Genomic DNA, 1,553 nt, shown 5'->3' with positions numbered 1-1,553 from the left:
TATACTGTTATGGAAAGGTGCCAAATAAAAAAGTGTAGGTTGCTAGGTAATATGAGAATAGTATAATCTACTTTTTGCTAAAAGAGATTTCTCAAACATACTCACATCTGAAACAATATACATGCTAAGCAATAATCTCAAGGAACTGTGGATGAGTTGGGTAGCTTATGAGTTACTTGTATTTTCTACTTTACCAACATACTATGTAGTTTTTTAAAACAGATGAAAACTGTAATTTTTATTGTATAGCTGAAGACAAAAACCGTATCAATACTGTGGATTCAATTAAGCACTTAACACAGTAGTTGTTTTTGAGCCAACAATACTTAATACCACTGAAATTCCAACAATAGAGGCAAAAGATATTTGAAATGAGAATGAATGTAACCAAAGTTAGGATAAGTTTCCAAACTACATCTGGTTCCCCCTAGTCATTAGTGAGAAAGCGCAAGTAGTAATTGAGAAGACATTAAAATCCTGGGCTACATTTCTGCAAAGAAAGAAAACATTTGGGAAAACAAGAATATGTGGGAAAATCACTTTGCAAAAAAATTTTTAACACTAAATTATGTATAGCACAGGCATAAAAAACTCCACTAAGAAACTTAGGGAGAGAGGTAAAAATACTTGAGACATAAACTCTAACTTTAAAAAGATTGTAATTATGTAATTATTTTAAGGAAAGAAAGGAACACTCTAACATTATCAGAAAAATCAAGGTATTATGAGAATAACCACCTAGGAAACAGATTTTTCAAAAATATTCCTTATTCAGTGCTCTTTCATGTTGTTCCTAATTATACAGCACTGTTTTTAGAAAGTGGAAAATACAACCCTTATTGATCCAATGTACTGTCCAAGTCAACTTCTTCATATGCCTCTATCAACATCTTGCCTATTCTGGTAGGGACAAAAACTATTTGGCAGGAAAATAAAGCTTTTGAGTCAAACAAAAGATTTTTAAAAACCAAAGAATAGAGATTAGTAAATATACAATTAGTGCATTTATAAAACTTCACATGGAAGTGAAAACCAATATTGCAAACATGAAAATTGCAGTTGCACTTTTAGGGTGGGATTAAGAAGTGAATATTGTTTTAATTTTTTCTGATACTGGCATACTGTCTTTCCAACACACAAGAAAAATGTTGCTTTGCCTTTGTAAATTTTAAAGTTTACCACTAAAAATGTTATACCAACTAATATTTTTACAAAGCTTTAGAAAATTGTATATGGACCATTTTTAGTCCTTAGAGCTCAATGACTTTTTATTTCTTGGTGACCATTAAATTTTAGGAAAGAAAGATATTCTCTTCAATTATGAAATTAAAACCACACTTTACTCACCTGCAAAATGGTATGGACTGACTTCACACTTTCAAAGGATGGGAACACGTAATTTACATATGTCTCCTGATCAGGATCTACTCCCAATTCATGCATTCCTTTGAGGACTTCAATTATACCTGTAAGATAAAATTTAGAAGCACAGAGATGAAGAAAATGAAATAAATTAACAAAAGATCAGAAAGTTCAGTTCAATCACTTTCTGA

At 31.0% G+C, this 1,553-nt stretch overlaps 1 protein-coding gene across 1 annotated transcript in view; it reads right to left on the bottom strand.

Moving 5' to 3' along the window:
* Nucleotides 1–1,553, bottom strand: part of LRPPRC (leucine-rich pentatricopeptide repeat containing) — a 138,741-nt gene that overhangs the window by 104,273 nt on the left and 32,915 nt on the right. Inside the window, exon 12 of the mRNA XM_012653791.1 lies at nucleotides 1,348–1,466. Within this exon, the coding sequence (XP_012509245.1) occupies nucleotides 1,348–1,466 (119 nt within the window). The remainder of the gene's footprint in view (nucleotides 1–1,347; nucleotides 1,467–1,553) is intronic.

This window comes from Propithecus coquereli, unplaced genomic scaffold (genome assembly GCF_000956105.1).
Source record: "Propithecus coquereli isolate 6110/MARCELLA unplaced genomic scaffold, Pcoq_1.0 Scaffold43, whole genome shotgun sequence".
NCBI classification, from domain to species: Eukaryota; Metazoa; Chordata; class Mammalia; order Primates; family Indriidae; genus Propithecus; species Propithecus coquereli.
This window is presented reverse-complemented; position numbering and strand designations above follow the sequence as displayed.